The sequence below is a fragment of the Ornithorhynchus anatinus genome, chromosome 20 (assembly GCF_004115215.2).
Source record: "Ornithorhynchus anatinus isolate Pmale09 chromosome 20, mOrnAna1.pri.v4, whole genome shotgun sequence".
NCBI lineage: Eukaryota > Metazoa > Chordata > Mammalia > Monotremata > Ornithorhynchidae > Ornithorhynchus > Ornithorhynchus anatinus.
In genome coordinates this window covers 5,980,278-5,997,422 of record NC_041747.1, presented here as the reverse complement: position 1 = coordinate 5,997,422, position 17,145 = coordinate 5,980,278, and the positions used below count along the sequence as shown (strand labels likewise).

General features: G+C 43.7%; 1 protein-coding gene across 5 annotated transcripts in view; it reads left to right on the top strand.

The window, feature by feature from the left end:
* TRPC4 (transient receptor potential cation channel subfamily C member 4) overlaps positions 1 to 17,145 on the top strand; it is a 115,043-nt gene that overhangs the window by 55,712 nt on the left and 42,186 nt on the right. For all 5 annotated transcript variants that reach the window (XM_007668543.4, XM_007668545.4, XM_029047969.2 and 2 more), the window contains one exon: positions 10,693 to 11,211. In XM_007668543.4, coding sequence (XP_007666733.2) covers positions 10,693 to 11,211 — 519 coding nt within the window. The remainder of the gene's footprint in view (positions 1 to 10,692; positions 11,212 to 17,145) is intronic.

Below are 17,145 nucleotides of genomic sequence, written 5' to 3'. Positions count from 1 at the left end.
ACTCAGCTAATTAACCCATAGTGTCCAGCATGGAGGAAGTTAGCTTTTGATTGGGGCTAAACAGATAACCACCTGTTGCTGTAGGTGGAGTGCATATTTTTAGATGCTTCTGCATTTTTGGAAACTGCTGACTTTGCCAAGTCAGAAGCGAGAAACACTAGGATCACATTATTCTGGAAAAGGGCACTTTTGTCACTTTCCTTATATTTATAAACTTCTTAGGAGGCAACAGCTGCTGGAGACTTTATAGTATAAATTAGCCAAATCTGAGGTGACTAGATATTGAAAAACCTATGTAACAGCTTCCAAAAGCCAAAATATTCCTAACCCAATGGTGTAGCTTAATATAGATGTCAAGGTGCCCATTCATTAGGTAACAGTGACCAAAAAAGCCTTTTTTTCTGAAAAGTGGATACCTGTTTTAATATGTACATATATAAGAAGATTCTTGTTTTGTTTCGTTGTCTGTTGCCCCCTTCTAGATTGTGAGCCAGATATTGGGGTAGGGATTGTCTCTATCTGTTGCCAAATTGTACTTTCCAAGTGCTTAGTACAGTGCTCTGCACACAGTGAGCACTCAATAAATACGATTGAATGAATAAAACCCCACTAATCATAATAATTTTAGTATTTGTTAAGGGCCTGCCCTGTGCTAACCACTGGGCTAAACACAATCAGATATAGTCTGATCCCACATGGGGCTCACAGTTCAACAGGAAGGGCGAACAGATAAGAAAACTGAGGCATAGAGAAATGAAGTGACTTGCCCAAGGTCACACAGCTGGCAAGTGGTGGAGCAGGGACTAGAACCCAAGTCCTCTGACTCCCAGGCGTGTGCTCTTTCCACTAGCCCACTTGTGGATTTCTACGTACCCCTATCAATCCTGCCTGAATGTTGCTGTCATCTGTATTCTTAATGATTATGCCTTTTAGGGTCTAATTTTACGTTCTTGAATTTTGTCTACGCCAGTAGTTTTAATACTCCTCTCCTTTTGCCATTTCCCATAGCACTTAAAAAGGAAGTACCTGGTGAAATATGGTTTGTTAATAATGTTGGTATTTGTTAAGTGCTTACTATGTGCCGAGCACTGTTCTAAGCGCTGGGGTAGACATAGGGGAATCAGGTTGTCCCACGTGGGGCTCACAGTCTTAATCCCCATTTTACAGATGAGGGAACTGAGGCACAGAGAAGTTAAGTGACTTGCCCACAGTCACACAGCCGACAAGTGGCAGAGCTGGGATTCGAACTCATGAGCCCTGACTCCAAAGCCCATGGTCTTTCCACTGAGCCACGCTGCTTCTCCGAAACCATGAAACCATCTTCTCATGGTTTGTTGAGACCATGATGAGATAGACTAAAAATATTTTTATAAAAATCTATTTTTGACTGTATCCCAGATAATTTATCCCTTGATCAGAAATGTCTGGTATAGATAGTTACTTGAACATAAACAGTCTAGTCTTCATCACCAAAGAATGAACTTCCAGTGACCTGCTCCAAGTAGGAACGTCATATGTCAGGCACAAAGGAAGTCAATAAAAATGTTCCATCGATATTAACCTCGAGACCCAAAATGATAGAAAAGTGTAGAAATTAAAGGCATTTTACCATGTTTGGTTTTTCGTACCGATTTGAGAAAATGACAGTCATTTTGGCTGCAGCTAGTCCTGTACAGAAAGGTCACATTTTAAAAGGTGGAGGGTGCTGTGGAATTAATTTGGCTAGAGTGGTTTAGGCAGAACAGGCATTCTGACTCATAAAATAATGTCATGTCTGAAACTCCTTAGTCACTCTGCCTGCTTCCCGAACACACGTGACCAGTCCTCCTCGAACATTTTCCCTGCTACTGCCTTGTCATTCATTGCTCTTTATTTTGAAAGCCTAATATTAAATCTGTTAGGAACCTGTCAGAGTCCAAAGCCATTAGTCCCTCCTAGTAACCCAGGTGAGGACACCATTTTGTATTTATTCCTAGCCTTTCATAGAAGAATTGGAAACAACCTACATCCAATGGTAATTCCATTTGATGGTAATAGAACTTGAAGAGCCCAAGGCGTTCCCCTTTTCTCACACCAGTGGTGCATTCAGCTCAATAATCTGACTCCGATAATAGAATCCATAAGAAGTGTGGTACCCTCTAGACTCTAAGCTCATTGTGGGCAGGGAATGTGTCTACCAACTCTCCCAATTGCTTAGTACAGTACTCTGCACCCAGTAAGTGCCCAATAAATACCTTTGGTTGATTTGTCAAGTGCTTACTATGCACCAAGCACTGCACTAAGTGCAGGGGTAGATGCAAGATAATCAGGTCAAACACAATCAAGAGATGCTCTCTTACAACCAACCTCATGCTTTTGATTGTACCACCTTAGTCTTTTCCTCTCTCAAGCCTTCAATCAATTGTATTTATTGAGCACTTACTGGGTGCTGAGCACTGCACTAAATGCTAGGTAGTCATGTTCCCATCCCACAGTAAGCTTACTGTCTAAAGGGAGTTTTGATCCACCACCCATGACTCTGTTCAATCTTTCTCACACTTCTACCATCCCTGACATTTCCACCTTTCACATTCCTAAACTTTCCTTATAATTATTCATTCGGGACCCTGGGGGAACAGGAGAACGGAATTCAAAAGATCTCTCTCTGCCTCCTAGTGCCATTTTTTCACCTCTGAGAAAATTTCCTCCTGGGTCTTTTCTCAGAAACCACATTGGAAAGTAAGTACCGTTTCTTGAAAATGAGGAAATTCGGGTCCACTGAGAAGAAACACAGTGAAGTCTAGTGGATCGAGCACTAGAGAGTTAGAAGGACCTGGGTCCTACTCCCGGCTCTGCCACTTGTCTGCTGTGTGACCTTGGGCAAGTCACTTCACTTCTCTGGGCTTCAGTCAACTCATCTGTAAAATGGGGATTAAGACTATGAACCTTACACGAGACAGGGACTGTGTCCTACCTGATTAACTTCTTTCTAACCCAGCTCTTGGAACTTAGTAAGCTCGTAACAGACACCATAAAAAAAAAGATGTACTTGAAGGAGGTTACTGTCTGCAAGTTGTGTGAATTTTAAAACATTGGAACAGACTATGAGTTAATGTTGCTACGGCAAGGCAGTGAGTACTTTGTCCTGGCTGGACTATTCTTGTGGTTTGTTACCAAACTAAAACTGTTGTTTAGTTTCTTTTGCATGATAAAGCGAGCCTTCCTTATTCAGATTTAAAACGGTCAAACTATGACCGTTTTAAATTTAAGTGAAAAAACACATTATGACAAATTCATCGTTCATCAGCTTGTCTGCTGACTGCATTTCTTCAGAAATGATGTTTGAAAAAATGATTGCGAGTTGCCAATCTGTTTCAGATTTATCTGAAACTAAATGGTTTTTTTAATGTAAATTAATGCTGTTAGAATTCAAAATGGGATTGGAGCGTTCTGTCCCTGCAAATGATCTTTTCTCCTAAATTTTTCTTCTCTCCTAAATTGCTCCTTAAACTTTCTGCAGTCTTTTGTTTCTATGTATTTAAGTAGTTAGAGCATGTTTCTGTTATCTGAAGATCAGAGTGAAAGACTCGGCTAGGTAAAACATTTTTGTTTTGGTTTCATCTGTCAGTCCCCCAGAAACAGATTTTCATGCAGAACAAAGTAATCTGCAGGACTGACACTTAAAATCACATTCTCCTTCCGGAACATACCGCCTCCTCTTGTGGTTGTGGCCCCTTATGGTGAAAGGAACGTTTTCTGTGGTGGGGATAATTTATATAATTTATTTATATTAATGTCTTTCTTCCACTCTAGACTGTAAGCTCGTTGTGGGCAGGGAATGTGTCTATTATTATATCGTACTCTCCCAAGTGCTTAGTTCAGTCCTCTGCACATGGTAAGTGCTCAATAAATACGATCAAATGAATAAATAAATAGGTTGGGGGACTAATACATACACACAGAGCCATAGGAGGCTAGACTGAGGAATTTGTTCACTAGCTTATCCAGATCTAAAAATGATCCAACAGTATTGCATGATGAAATGCACTTGCACTTGCACATAAGACTCAGTTTGATAATAGCTAGTGTATAATGTAAAATCAGAGATAATAATACAGAGTTAGTATTACATGATGAAATAGTGCACTTTCACGTAAGACTCGGTTTGATAATAGCCAGTGTAAAATGCAAAATCGGAGATAATATTGACAGGGATTAAGGCGAGTTGTATTTAGCACGTTCAGACTAAGCCTAAAATGAAAAACCCTCAAATGACGCATGCCGTATTTCAGTGGAGGAAAAAAAAATCCTTCCTGACTTCAGCTAGTGATTGGTTTATATCCTGAAGGTTTTGATGCCAGAAGAACAGGGCAACGTCCTCAAATCTTCTATTAAGCTTCAGTGGCTCCTTTAAGAATTGGTCCATTTTAAAGCTCCCGAACGTTTGGATTCGACTTTTAAAGAATCAATTCTATCTTGGAAATGTGTGTCTTCAGAGGCCCAAAATGAGCTATGCCTCTCTTCAGTGACCGTTCGGCTGCCATTTTGAGTCAACAGTCTGAAGTCAGAAGGTAGATGTGAAAAAGTCTTCCATTTCATGGGAGGAAAGTGATGGAATGTTCTCTTGGGGCCATCTGATTAGTGTGAGCTCTGTTCTGTTTAAAATACAAATAGAAGGGAGGCTAAACGATTCTATTTTGGGCAGCTAAAGAAGAGATAAAGAATCTGAGGCACCATGTCCTGTTTCATACTGTAATCATTCTTATCAGATGAGCACCTTTGGCGGCTCCTCCGAGCCACGTTGTGAGATCTGGGGGGTTATCTCACAGATGGAAAGCTGAACCTAAGTTGGGTTTCCAGGAGTGCTTTGTGAGAGCCACTTGTCAGTTGTTTTTAAATTTGCTTTGTGAGGGCATAAGATGATAGATTTTGTTGGCCTTACTGGGGCATTAGGTAATAATAAAAATGGTATTTATTAAACACATCAGGCAATTTGCTAAGCAGTGAGGTATATTCAAGATAATCTGCTCTGACATGGTCTCTGTCCCACATGGGACTGGGAGGGAGAATGGGTATTAGATCCCCATTTCACAGATGAAGAAACTGAAGCACAGAGAAGTTAAGTAACATGAGCGAGGTCACACAGCAAGCACATGGTAAGCCAGGACTAGATCATGGGTGTACTGATTCTCTGTCAGTCTACTAGGCCATAATAACTGTGGTATGGCTGGTCCAGGTCTGAACTGGGGGCGAAAACACCTGAGGGCAAGGTTGTTTTCTCTCCATCCTTCCCCCACCAGCTCAGAACAGGTGCCATTTTCCTTGGAAATTGGAAGGAAATTTCCCCAGCAACTGGTTTCCTCCTAATCCTTTTCTTTTCAGATGGTATTTGCTAAACATTTAGTATTTAACAAGTACTGTTCTAAGTGCTGGGGTAGATACAAGTTAATCAGGTTGGACAAAGTCCCTGTCCCACCTGAGGCTCACAGTCTAAGTAAAAGGGAGAACAGATATTGAGTCCCCTTTTTACAGTTGGAGAAACTGAGGCATAGAGAGGTTAAATGACTTGCCCATGGTCTCACACAGCGGGCGAGTGGCAGAGTCAGAATCAGAACCCAAGTCCTCTGGTTCCCAGGTTTGTGCTCATTCCACTAGCCCATGCAGTTTCCCTTACACTTAGGCTTTTCGTAATTTATCATTTCGGGGCATTTTTTTAGTACCATCCTGTTTGGAAAGCAGCAGTTGGGAATTGCTATAAGATTTCTGTGTAATAGGTTCATGAGTTTTATAACAGCTTGCATCTCACACAGGATTTTTCATTTTAGCCACATTTCAGATTGGCCCCGGGAGACTGTGAAAACTATCAGTTTGAGGACCTGCCACAGTACCACGTAAATCCCAGGCTATCTACAGAATTACCCAAATCAGAAAATCTCACACTTCACTATCTTTCTCTTCCTTTTAATAAGGCGACTCTGGAATCTTACGGAATTTCCATTTTGGGAACGTTATGGTATGACAGGCGAGTTTGTTCCGACATGAAAGGAAGCTAATTATTCTCTCCGGTGTCATCAGTAACCAACTTGTTTTTGCATTCAGCCATCCCTCTGCTCAAGGCTTGGCAGGGCTGATTGACTGAAAGTATCTCTCACCGCCTGTCATTACTGATTAAACGCACTAGGCAAGGTCTAGCATCTTCCCAGTCTGATTTAAATTGGTTCTGTATCATCTCGGGGTGAAGACATTCACCTAATAACAGTTTAAAACCAATTTGTTTAAACCCAAGCAACAGATTCCTTTTGCAGTTGCATCCGTGCAGTTAATCTTTTTTTTTTGTACTTGTTAAGCGCTTACTACGTGTCAGGCACTTTATTAAACTCTTGAGGTGGATACAAGGTAATCAGGTTGGACACAGTCCACGTCCCATATGGGGTTCACAGTCTTAATCCCCATTTTGCAGATGAGGTAACTGAGGCACAGAAAAGTGAAATGAGTTGCCCAAGATCACAGAGCAAATGGTGGAGCTGGGATTAGAACTAGGTCCTTGAGACTCCCAGGGCCTTGCTATATCTACGAGACCATGCTGCTTTGCTAATCTAATTTAATCCTGATGGAATCATTGGCCTTGACCACCTACCCAAGATTTCTGCTTTGACCAATCAATAAATCAGTCATATTTATTGATGCTAACTATGAGCAGAGCACTGTGCTAAGTGCTTGGGAGAGTACCACATAGCAGAGAAGCAGCGTGGCCTGGTGGAAAGAGCATGGGCCTGGGAGCCAGAGGAACTGGGTTCTAATCTCAGCTCTGCCACTTGTCTACTGTGTGACCTGGGGCAAGTCACTTCACTTCTCTGTGCCTCAGTTACCTCATCTAAAAAATGGGGATTGAGACTTTGAACCCCATGTGGGACGTGGATTGGGTCCAACCTGATTATCGCGTATGTATTCCATCCCTTAGGGCACATAGTAAGCACTTAACAAATAACATTTACAAAAACGAAACAGAGTTGGTAGACACATTCCCTGCCCATAGGGAGCAGAGGGGGAGACTGACATTAAAATAAATGACAGCTGTATACATAAATGCAGGAAGGCTGGGGGGGGGGCTGACTAAAATCCAAATACAAGGACGACGCAGAAGGGAGAGGAAGCAGGGAAAATGAGGGCTTAGACACTAGACACTTGACACTAGGAAAAGCAAAAGTCTCCGGTTGGACAATAATTCCCACTGTTTTTCTAGCAGGTCATAATGTTCCTCAGTGCAGAATATTGTCTCTCTAATGAAGTCAAATGACATAATAGTTGGTGCATAGACATTCAGGAGGCTTTGCACATTTTCTCAGTCCAAAGTCAACAGCTTTACACTCAGTTACCACTCCATCCCTGCACTGAGCATGGCCCCGTTTGGCTGGGTACTTCAGTGGACCGAACATTCTCTGACCCAAACATGTTCCATCTTTCTGCTGCCAGCTTCCGCGGCTGGATTCCTCTCCTGCTCCCTCTCCTCATTCAGTAGTGCTCCACGCCAAGCGATCAGTAAATATGATCGACTGATTGCTGCCAGAGCCACTCGGAGCTAACGACTCTTACCATCACTAAGTATTCTCCCAGAACTAAATAAAGCCAGGGAGGGCAGCCATAGCCATTCTGCTTTGTAGGGAATGAGAAAATGTGTTCTGTATTTACAGTCTGAACAGGGGCTGAGGAGATAGGGCTTCAGATTAAGCCCATGTCTTCAAATTCAACAGAACTTTATTTGCAATCATTAAATGGAGACTTCGTAATCAGAACTGGACCAACTTAAACTCACATTTTAGGAAATCATGTTGTCCTAAGTCTGTGAAGGTTAGCAACACATCATCAGTAACGGTGCGTGAAAGGAAGGTTGTTTTAATAGGAATCATAACTTCTCAGTTGACGGGTGCACAGCGTCATAAATAGGATGTTTATTTAGAAGTCGATAAATTGTTCAGTGACTCTGTCCTCAAAACTTCTGTAGAAATTTAAATTCAAATGCATTTTATGTTTGTTTCGGCAGCAGCCGTAATAGTAATAGTACTTATGAAGCACTCACTGTGTGCAGAGCATGGGGGAGAAATACACAGGTGGGAATTACACCTTAGTTCTCCCTTTGTGGGGGTCTCAGAACCTAAAAATGGGGCAAGGGGCTGGCAAGACACAGGAGGAGAGATGTAACAAAACAGTAAGGCAACATAAAGACAGGAACAGAGATCGGTCGGCCACCGTGGCTAAGCTTGTGTTGGACTAAACTCAGGCTAACACTGGTACCGAATTAGTGACACTAGATCTTTGTGACAAGGGATTGGGTCTTTCTTTCCATTGCATTTTATCAGTAACTGACTAGTTAAGTAAATAGTGGATGGTAATTAGTGGAAGGGTTCTAGGCACTTGAAGCACTTGATATCACCCCACCCTCAGCTCCACAGCACTTATGTCCGCATCTGAAATTTATGTTAATGTCTGCCTCCCCCTCTAAGATGTAAGCTCCTTGTGGGCAGAGGACATGTCTACCAGCCTTGTGGTAATGTACTCTCCCAAATGCTCTGCACGTAGTAAGCACTCAGTAAATACCATGGATTGATTAATTGATTGAAAGGTTTCAGTTGTTTTTATTATAATTTTCAAACGTTCAGCCTCATTTGTTTCATTTTCCACAGTATAAACATCTTACTGTGCTGCCACATCAGAGATGGAACAAATTCAGAAACCAAAGCGGAGGGAGGTTGGCTTATTTTTTTAATTTTTATTTTATGGCAGTTAGATTTGACCCATGGCGGCTCTAGGAGGCAACTTTACCAACCTGACACGTATTAAGGGAAGGGAGGTACCCCGACATTTGCCGTGGCAAGGCGATTAGAGAGAAAAAGGCATTTCTTTCTCACTGATCTTTTCAGTCTCTGTTTTGGATGGCATCTCTGAAAAATGAAAGATCAATTGTATTCTTTGAGCACTTTGTGTGAGCAGAGCACTGTACTAATTGTGTGGGAGAGTATGATATTTAACAGATTTGGTAGAAACCTTCCCCGTCCACAATAAGCATACAGGTTAGAGGGCGAGACAGACATTAATATGACTAAGGAATGGATATGTTCATAAGTGCTGTGGGGCTGGGGAGAAAATAACGGGACACCGAAGGGAGTGGGAGAAGAGGAAATGAGGGCTTCATCAAGGAAGGTCTCTTGGAGGATTTGTGCCTTAAATAAGGCTTTGAAGATGATGAGGGTGATTGTCAGATATGAAGAGGGAGGGTGTTCCAGGCCAGGGGGAGAAAGATAAAATGCCTGACCCCCATTGGAGGAGACAGAAAAGAAAGCAGTAAAAATGAAGAATTTGTCAGACTCCGCCACAACTTTTACGCATAAGCAGGAAAGGACTTTCTACCCTCAAATCTGTGGTGGTAGTTTTTAAATCAAGAGGCCCCATCCCTGGGGTGTAATGTTTTACTGGCATTTGCATTAGTTTTTAGACTCTGGGGATACTCCAACAAGAAAGGGAATAGTCAATTTACATTTTAGTTCAATGAAGGGAAGTGAAAAGATAAAAGTGGTTAATTTTAAAAGAGTACATTTCCCTACAGCCTAAATACATGATGATGACAATGAATAAGGTAAAATACCAGTCTCTCTTGTTTCCGCAATATAGACAGAAGATGATTTAAAATATAGAGTTGCAAAAGCTTCAGAGAAATGCACTATTATCCAAAAGAGCCAACGTGAGTAGAGTGAAAGACTAGCAACTCTAGCAAATTTGAAATTGGTTATATATCTGGGAAATTGTGTTCCCAAAGAAGTGTTGTTATAAGATGTACTGACTTCGCTATCTCTCTCGATTTAAATATTGACTTGTTTATTTTGTGAGCCCGGGAAAGTGACGTTCCTGAAGATTATCAACATTCTTCGGTTGATATCCAACGGTGAAATGGCAGGAGATAACATCTTATATACAGGGTCTAGCGAAAGCCACCCTCTCGTAGAGCTTAATATGCGTAATGTTCTGGAAGCTAGTGTTCCGGTAATAAAGAGGCTTTTCTATATTTGGATAAATTCAGATGGCACAGATTCCAAAATGTGTGCCTCAGACTGGAGCTCACTTATTTCCAGATGAAAGACTTGGATAAACCAGGAGAAAAACCATCAGCTTTTCTCTAATGGGCTTCCCAGACAAGTCGGTCTCACTTCAGTGTTCCGGTGATGGAAACGGTGATAGCGTTAGTGTTCCGGGAACTACGGGCACATCGGTAGCCTAGAGGTCAGGTGGAACTAGAAGCATCCTCTGGTTCTGTATCTTCAGACAGAAGAAGAACCGTCTTCGCCACACAGAAACGCGGATAGGAAATCCAGGGAGATCCAAGTGTGAGGGTGATGCGGAAGGGACATTCCAAGCACTTAGTACAGTGCTCTGCACATAGTAAGCGCTCAATAAATACTATTGAATGAATGAATGAAAGGGAGAGGGAATAGGGGAAACCAGGGGGAAGGCCTCTTGGAGAAGATGTGATTTTCAGAAGGCTTTGGAGGGGAGAGAGCGATCTTCTACTGTACAAGAAGGGTGAGTTTATTATGTCGTACCCTCCCAAGCACTTAGTGCAGAGCTCTGCGCACAGTAAGCGCTCAATAAATACAACTGACTGACTTAGGTGCGGAAGGTGGCCTCCCAGATGACACCGCCCTCTTGCCTTCTCTCCCTCAGGTTCCTCCAATCCTCCTGGATAAACAGTTCTCGGAATTCACCCCTGACATCACCCCCATCATCTTGGCGGCCCACACCAATAACTACGAGATCATAAAGCTGCTTGTGCAGAAGGGGGTGTCGGTCCCCAGGCCCCACGAGGTCCGCTGCAACTGCGTGGAGTGCGTGTCCAGCTCGGACGTGGACAGCCTGCGCCACTCACGCTCCCGGCTCAACATCTACAAGGCCCTGGCCAGCCCGTCGCTCATCGCCTTGTCCAGCGAGGACCCCTTCCTCACCGCCTTTCAGCTGAGCTGGGAGCTCCAGGAGCTGAGCAAGGTGGAGAACGAGTTCAAGTCGGAATACGAAGAGCTGTCCCGGCAGTGCAAGCAGTTCGCCAAGGATCTGCTGGACCAGACCCGCAGCTCCAGGGAGCTGGAGATCATCCTCAACTACCGGGATGACAACAGCCTGATCGAAGAACAGAGCGGAAACGATCTCGCCCGGCTGAAGCTGGCGATTAAGTATCGGCAGAAAGAGGTGAGCGTCCCCCTCGCTGAACGGCGTCGGAGGTCAGTCCGTTCCGGTACGGAGGCGAATCGGGCCTCCTCCGAGGCTTCGAGGGTGTGGGTCCTAGGGCATTTCTTCACTTGGCTAGGGTGGGGGGGGCGCGGGGGAAGAGGACACGGATCGAGTTCGAATCCCTCCTTGGCCGCTCGCCTGCCGTGTGATCTCGGGCAAGTCACTTCACGTCTCTGGGCCTCAGTTTCTTCATCTGTAAGTTGGAGATTAAGTACCCATTCGTTCAGTCGTATTTATTGAATGCTTGTTGTGTGCAGAGCACTGTACTAAGCGCTTGGGAGACAACAAGATAATAACAATAAGATGATAAGATGATAATGTGGGCACATTCCCTCCCCACAACGAGCTTACAGACTAGAGGGGGAGACGGACATTCTGTCTTTCTTAGACCATTAGCTCTCTGCGAGACAGGGGTCGTGTCTAGTTTGATGATCTCGTACTCACCTCAGTGTTTAGCGCAGGATTTGGCACACAGTAAACACTTCACAACTGTAACTATTATTATTATTATTATTATCATCATCATTAAGGATTGTAGTAATCAGTGGTTATAAAGTCCAGGTGGTATTGTTGCTCTTGATGGACTCACCTTTCTTGGGGAGCACGAGGCTGCTGTCTTAATCCACCTGGTCGGGGAATGCCTCCAGCCAGAGGGAAGGCCGGTGCAGAGGGAACCCGGACTCCCCTTCAGGATTTCCAATGGGGCATTAGTGCACTCTCAAGAGCCTTGAGTAGGAGAGGCATTGTATTATTTTTACTCTCCATTAATGCGATGCTCTAGTTTGGGCCTCAGGGGGTGTAACTGTAATCGAGTAGCGGCCTGACCTGCTGGGAGTCAGAAGGACCCGGGTCCTAGTCCCGGCTCTGCCACTTGTCAGCTGTGTGACCTTGGGTAAGTCACTTCACTTCCCTGGGCCTCAGATCCCCCATCTGTAAAATGGGGATTAAGACTGTGAACTCCATGTGGACGGGGACGGCATTAGCTCATTATCTTGCATCTATCCCACTGCTTAGTACAGTGCCTGGAACATAGTAAGAGCTTACCAAATTATGTTAAAAAAACCAACAAACTATAAACAAAAAACGGCATTGTCCTTGAAGCAGCTAGGGGCCTGGTGCTGTCTGAAAGACAGGATTTTGGGGCATAGGAGCCCTGAGCTCTCTCTGTGACTCCAGAAGTGTGGGCTTCATGCTTCTTTGAGGCTGAAGGGAACTTGGGAACCCAAGTCTGAATGGCATCAGGAACAGCTTTGAGGGGCTGCTTCTAGCGGCTGCTACGCTCAGAGGGTTGGCCAACCCAGCTTTCACTGTTTTGGGGGAGGTCTGGTAAGGTAAGCAGTATGGCTCAATGGATAGAGCCCGGGCCTGGGAGTCAGAAGGAACTGAGTTCTAACCCCAGCTCTGCCACATGCCTGCTAGGTGACCTCGGGTGACCTAACTTCTCTGTACCTCAGTTATCTCTCTATAAAATAGGGATTGAGATGGTGAGCCCCTGACGGGCGGGGACTGTGTCTAACCCGATTTACTTGTATCCACCCCAGTGCTTAGTACAGTAGTCGCCTAAGGTCACACAGCAGGTAAGATGCGGAGCAGGGATCGGAACCCAGGACTTCTGCCTCCCAGGTCCGTGCTCTTTCCACTAGGCCCCACTGCCTCCCACTGTGTGTCACCATCTCACCAATCCCGTAGGCAAAGGTGGGTTCATCCCAATTCTGTTTCCTTAATTGTTGACTGTTCTATAATACCAAGAAGGTTGACACATTTTAAATTCAGTCTGTTGCCCTCATTTGTATCTCTTGAAATGGGAAATCTTGCTTTTATGTGAGACTTTCAGATTCATTTAGCCGAAGCTGCCTGCAAAAAATTTGATTTGGTATTTTCTAGTGTACTCATGCATTTTAAATGCAGTTCTAATTTAGCACATTCATCTTGCATCCTAGCTGCTTAATTTAAGTTTTCCTAATTTTAGTCTTAACAAGTTTCATGTAGCTGAAAGTATCGGCTCTTGGGTGAGGTCCCTGGAGATTTTTCTGACTAATTGAATTGCATTCTTTCAGTTGATTACCTTTCATAGGGTTCTTCTGAGGGCAGACATTTGAAAGAGTCCGACTTGAATGGGTGTGATTCTAAATCGGGATGGTTTCTTGCCTTCCAACGATGCCTAAAGAAATGGCGGAATTAACCTCCCCGCCGACTGAGACTGATTTCTGCCACCGCTGGTGGGATGGATCCAAAGCCACCCTTAGAATCTTTGTATTTCTTGTTTTATGGTTGGAGAAGGGGGAGGAGAGCCACTAAGGGACTGTGTTGACAAAACCAAGATCTGATAGTGTTGCAGGGAGAAGAGGGGGTGGGGGTAGTTGGCTGTGTAGACCTGTCATGGAGGATTAGCGCCTATTGTACTCGTGTTTGAAGAAGTCCTGTCAGTTTTTGAGATTACCTCTTGGTATCCCAGTCTCCCTGCCTTCTCCTTGCTTCTCCCTTCTGTCCCCTCATTCTTTTTCCAAATACAGCCTGAGGTTCACAGTAGTGGAAGATTCCTCCCTCTCCCTGCTCAATCCTCATTTGGCAGAGAAACAGATCGCATCTTTTTCTGTAGAAGCCCCTGCCGCTTGCTGATTATTTTTTTTTGCCTTCCTGCAGCAAGTTAGTCTTGGTTTTCTGGGGTTTCTTTTTTTTCCTCTCCAAAGCCCAGCCAACAGGCTCTTCCCAGAGCGAGCAGATGTGCTGCAAAAAGCCCTCAGGAACCCTGAAATGTTTCAGTTTCCCCAGCCTCTGTTCACCTCTTAGCCTGATTCTACAGCATCCTCTGTGTTTGAGGTTTCAGGTTTTCTACTGCTCCCCTTCACCATCCTAAATTCTTCCCCCGAACCGCGTTTACCTTCCTTCATTGGCAAAGGACAGGTTGAACATCTTAAAGAGATAGTACTGTAGTTTCCTGGGTGACAACTGCCTATCCAGTTGGAGAAACAGTGTGGCTTAGTGGATAGAACATGGGCCTGGGAGTCAGAAGGACGTGGGTTCTAATCCCAGCTCTGCCACGTGTCTGCTGGGGGACCTTGGACAAGTCACTTCACTTCTCCGGGCCTCAGCTCCCTCATCTGTAAAATGGGGATTAAGAGTGTGAGCCCGATTTGGGACAGGGCCTGTGTACAACTTGATTAACTTGTATCTACCCCAGCTCTTTCTGTACTCAGACATCAGTTCTTGCTGTGACTTTGTCAGGTCATTGCTCATTTAAATGATCATTTCGTTCATAGAATTGGATGCCCAATACTCTAGAGCTCCTTAATAGTTAATTGAATGACATGTAACATCGTTCCTTTAATTCATTTCTGACCTACTAGTTCAATTATTTCACCGAGCAAATCCTAAATGGTATACGATCTCTGGTGTAACTTGATGAGTTTTTATCTGTTCTTTTGGTAAGCTGTGAATTGCAAGGCTTATGGAACATAAGTAATAGAAGATTGAAAAGACATTTCTTACTCCTGGAATCCCAAGGGCAACGCTTATCCATTTTTACAAACAACTACAAAAAGGACATAATCAGCCAACCTAGATTCCCCATTATTTCAGCCTGTCCTTCACTGATGGAAGTTCTCATCAAAGTATATGCAGTCATCTGGCTTAAATTCAGACTCCCTTTCGACAAAGGTCTTGCTCAAGGCTGCTTTAACATATTAAAACTCAAGTAAAACCAAAAACAATAGAGAAACTACCAAAGTTGAAAAATATCAAGGTGGATTTGAGCACACCTTCTCTTTTCAAAATAAAGAGCTTTTATTCGGGGCTTCAAAAATGTAACAAGAACCGCTATTCACAAAAACATTATAGTACTCACACCTTGGTCCACTGCCTCACACATTCGCAGAGTCGTTACTGCCGACATCCCGGTGGTGTTATAGCCATACAGGTGTGCCTTGAGGGAAGACTACTGATTCTTGACTAGTGTTCTACCGAAAATGCATAATGAAAACCTGTGTTACAGAAGAACCGACCACACTGTGATCTTTCACCTTGCCTCTCAAAGATGGCACCTTGGAGATCCTATGTTAACACTGATCCACATACTTTTTGATATACCTGGGTAAGCATTTAAATAGTGAATCATTTTTCTTCTTGTAGATTTTGGCAGATATGCCCTTAGAATCATAGATGCTTTATCTCTTTTTCATTGTCCCTCCTGTGGTAATGTCTTCCTCAGCCGTTGTAACTATTTCCCTTTCCTCACTAGAGTGTAAACTCCGTAAGGGCAAGGAATAATAAGCATTATAACTGTGATATTTCTTAAGTGCCCAGTATGTATCAAGCACTGTACTAAGTACTGGAGAAATAACAAGATAAGCAGGTCGGGCACAGTCCCTGTCCCATAAGTGTAAGGGAGAAGGAGCCCGCATATTTAACCTGCATTATAGAGATGATGGAACTGAGGCACAGAGAAGGTAAGTGGCTTGCCCAAGGTCACCCAGCAGACAGGTGGTGGAGCTGAGGTTAGAGCCCAGGCCTGGACTCTTTCCATTAGGCCACATTGCTTTTTCTGCACCTAGTAAAGGGCGATAGAGAAGCACTCATCCATTCAGTCGTATTTATTGAGTACTTACTGTACACAGAGCACTGTACCAAGTGCTGGGCAAGTACTGACTAGTGGTTAGAGCTCAGGCCTGAGAAGGACCTGAGTTCTAAAAACAGTTTTGCCACTTGTTTGCTCTATGACTTGGACAAGTCACTTAACTTCTCTGGGCCTCAGTTCCCTCATTTATAAAATGGGGATTAAGACTGTGAGCCACTTGGAAGAGTACAATACGAAAGAGTTGGTAGACCCCCATCCTTGCCCCCAAGGAGCTTTTACAGGTGGGGGATTGTAAATCTAGACAGTAGGAGCAACAGAGGTAGGAAGATGGTGGCTCGGGAAAACTCCATTCATTCACTTCAGTCATATTTACTGAGCGTTCACTGTATAAAAAGCACTGTACTAAGTGCGTGGGAGAGTACATTATAAAATCAGACGCATTCCCTGCCCACAGTGAGCTCATAGTCTAGAGGGGGAGACGGACATTAATATAAATAAATCAATAGATAAATAAATTACAGATATATACAAATATATACATACGTGCTGTGGGGAAGGGAAGGAGATCTTCCCATGACATCTTCTCCCTCTTATCTTACCCTCACTTCTCCTCATATCTACCCTTCTCTTTCCCTTTCTTCAATCTTGTTCTCTCTCCCTGCCCTTTTCTTTTCCCTTTTTTTCCCCTTATGTCTCTCCCTATTCCCCTCTCCCAGGATCTCCCCATCCTCTGTTTCTCTGTTTTTCCCTTTTTAGGTTCAGTCAGTAAGACCTCGTATTGGCTCTAATCTTCCAAGTGCTTGTTTGGCTCTCTCAGTTCCCTTTGTTGTATGGTCATTTCATAATCCATCATCCCGGAATACTGATCTGGCCTTATCTCAGCTATTTGCCATTGCTCTGCTCTGAAGATTGTTTAGTTTTTCGCACCTTTTTTTCCTAACCAAAAATGTCCAAATGCTCCTATCTCAAAGACAGCATCTGAAAATGATGGAAAAACAAATCTAGTCTGCATCTTGTGATCCAGGGGTGAGACAATACTCAAGTAAACAATATCAAGAAAAGAAAAGGAGTTCTAAGCGTTTGAGAGACAAATATGGATGTTTTTAAATAACTGTGATGAGGCAAGTGCCTTTGGAAACTCAAAAAAAAATCAATTCTGAGCCAAACCTCCATTTTCTCACAGACTTTATCACAGATGTTATTGGCTAAAACTTCTTGATGTAATTTGCTACTCTAGCCATCATCGGTGCGCTGCCTAGATAGCAAAATTTCATGAGCGCACTCAGCTGGTTATCTTTGATGAAAATATTGGGTGGTTG